Here is a 2,252-nt window from a genome sequence, read left to right as displayed (position 1 = left end):
ACCTCCTGCTGTGTGGCTGTTAAGCGGCAGAGTTTGCCGCTTCACTGCTGAGCAGAGGCGTGCAGTGTTGGCTGCACAGCAGCGGAGCTGCGAGGGAGGAGGTGGCTGTGCCCCGGTGACCAGAATCAGAGCCATGAGCACCCTTCAGTTGACTTTCTGGGGCTTTGTCCAGGCTCAGTGGCCTCTCTGTCCCTCTGCTTATGGAAGCTGAGCTACTACATGCTTTGGCTCATGCCTTGGGCGGGACGAGGTGGCTGCCCGGTCCTGGTCTCCATGAATTTCGGGCTCCCACAATGCACAGTTAAATGGCTGGAGAATGGGATGTCTTTGCCTAAAGAGGGAGAAACCCCAGGTCCTGCTCAGCTTGAGCATTACCGTAACAACCTGAGGGAGCGGGAGCATCAGCAGGCGTGTGGTTTACCCTGTACGTGTGTCTCCTGCTTGGCTCAGTCTTGGCCAAAAGAAACCCCAGGGCCTCTCGGTTGGCTGCACCCAGGCACACGTGGTGTGACAGTGACCGTTCCCAGGCCTGCACACCGCTCATTAAAATGTGCAACTCTCATTAGTGAAATAATTAGCACACCTGGGCATGACTTGGGAGTGGGTGCCGGGAAGGAAGCAGGAGTGGATGCAGAAAGAGGCTCGTTATTTTCTGATGCAAAGCCCTGGACGGCAAGATGAAACGAGCCCACATGTTTTCCTTCAAAGCCATGATTTTAATTGCTGGGGAGCAGCTGACCCTCAGCTCTGAATGCCTCACCATCTCCCTGCGGGGATGTGGTGTGTGCGTAGTCCTTTCCCCCAGCTCCTTCCTGCCCCACTGGCTGCGTTGCCCCAGGCATGGCACGAGGGGCTGCAGCCATCCCCCCAGTGAGGCATCCCTGGGCGGTGGTGCTGAGCCTCCATGTCCTTTCTCTGGCAGGGATGGTGAACTTCAGTGAGGTGTCTGGGTACCCGCTCTTGCAGCACTGGAAGGTGCAGTCCGTCATGTACCACGTCCGGCTCAACCAGCTGACCATCTCCCAGTGTAAGAGTGCGAGGCTGGGGGAAAGAAGGGAAAAAGGGGTGGTGAGAGGACACAGAGCCTTCTTCTGGCAGGTGATGGGCTCAGAGGTTGGTTGCCCATTGTGAGCGCGTTGGAGGGGTGGCAAGGGTTCCCTTGGATATGAGCATCTTCTTCTGTCTCCTCCCCAGCCTTCAGCAATGCACTCCACTCTCTGGATGGTGCCACCTCCCGTGGAGATTTCATGGCACTGCTGGACCAGTTTGGCAACCACTACATCCAAGAGGCAGTGTATGGCTTTGAGGAGTCCTGCTCCATCTGGTATCCCAACAGGCAGGTCCAGCGGCAGCTCTGGCTGGAGTACGAAGACATCAGCAAAGGTAGGAGCCCTGCTCGTCCCCAGGAAGGGTCCTCAAAGCCACCCCATGGGAGTGGGAAGCTGGGTTTGCTTTTGGCACAGGAGGGAAAGTGCTCAGCCTGTGTCAGTGCTGCATCCCATCTCATCCTCTTATTTACACCCTGCTCTTGCACCCTTTGAATCCATCTGAAGGACTCCTGTGGACTGCAGCAGGCATTAGTCCGGGCCAGAAAGGAAGATGAATACCCACATCCCCAGGGAGATGAAAGGCAAATGCACTAATCCCACCAAACCATCCTCCCTGATTCTGGACTTAACTGTTATTTGTCTTTAATCCTGTTCCTTCCCTCCTTTTGTCTACACCATATCTGCTCTCTTCCACTTGCATCCCGCGGCCAGACTTTTCTCCCTCTAATGTGCTTTCTTCTCCCAGGCTGTCAGCGCAGTGCTTTTAATGTCTGGAGCCCAGTTATGAACTGGGAGGTTCACCACGGTGCAGAGGCCACCTGGCACTGCTGCATCCCCTCTGGAGCCCTCGCTGCAGCGAGGTGCGATGGCTCTCCCATGGAAGGGGTTTTGCAGGCGGGCAATGGCTGGTTTGGACATGAGTTTTCCAAAAGCAGAGGGAGCCAAACACCTGCCTGCAGCCAGCTGTCACCAGGACCACAGTATCCCTTGTGCTGGCCTTTGCAAAGCTGCCTGCAGGTGTTTTGCTGCCTGTGCTGGGGATGTTGGGTTGCACCACTCAAGCTTGGGCAGCAAGCAAGAGCCAGCTCCCAAGCCCAGGCACGGGGGATACCGAGCGGAGCTGCTGCTTTTAGGTGACCTTGGTTTTCTGCTCCCTTCCCAGCAGCTCCCAGGTGCAGGCAGGGTGGGTTTGGTGGTCCCCTG

The 2,252-nt window shown here is 56.7% G+C and overlaps 1 protein-coding gene across 1 annotated transcript in view; it reads left to right on the top strand.

Moving 5' to 3' along the window:
* ASTN1 (astrotactin 1) overlaps positions 1-2,252 on the top strand; it is a 35,973-nt gene that overhangs the window by 19,744 nt on the left and 13,977 nt on the right. Inside the window, exons 14-15 of the mRNA XM_009642689.2 lie at positions 923-1,027; positions 1,195-1,383. Coding sequence (XP_009640984.1) covers positions 923-1,027; positions 1,195-1,383 — 294 coding nt within the window. The remainder of the gene's footprint in view (positions 1-922; positions 1,028-1,194; positions 1,384-2,252) is intronic.

This window comes from Egretta garzetta, unplaced genomic scaffold (genome assembly GCF_000687185.1).
Source record: "Egretta garzetta isolate BGI_Z169 unplaced genomic scaffold, ASM68718v1 scaffold187, whole genome shotgun sequence".
NCBI lineage: Eukaryota > Metazoa > Chordata > Aves > Pelecaniformes > Ardeidae > Egretta > Egretta garzetta.
The sequence above is the reverse complement of the archived record's forward strand: the minus strand, read 5'-3'. Positions and strand labels throughout refer to the sequence as shown.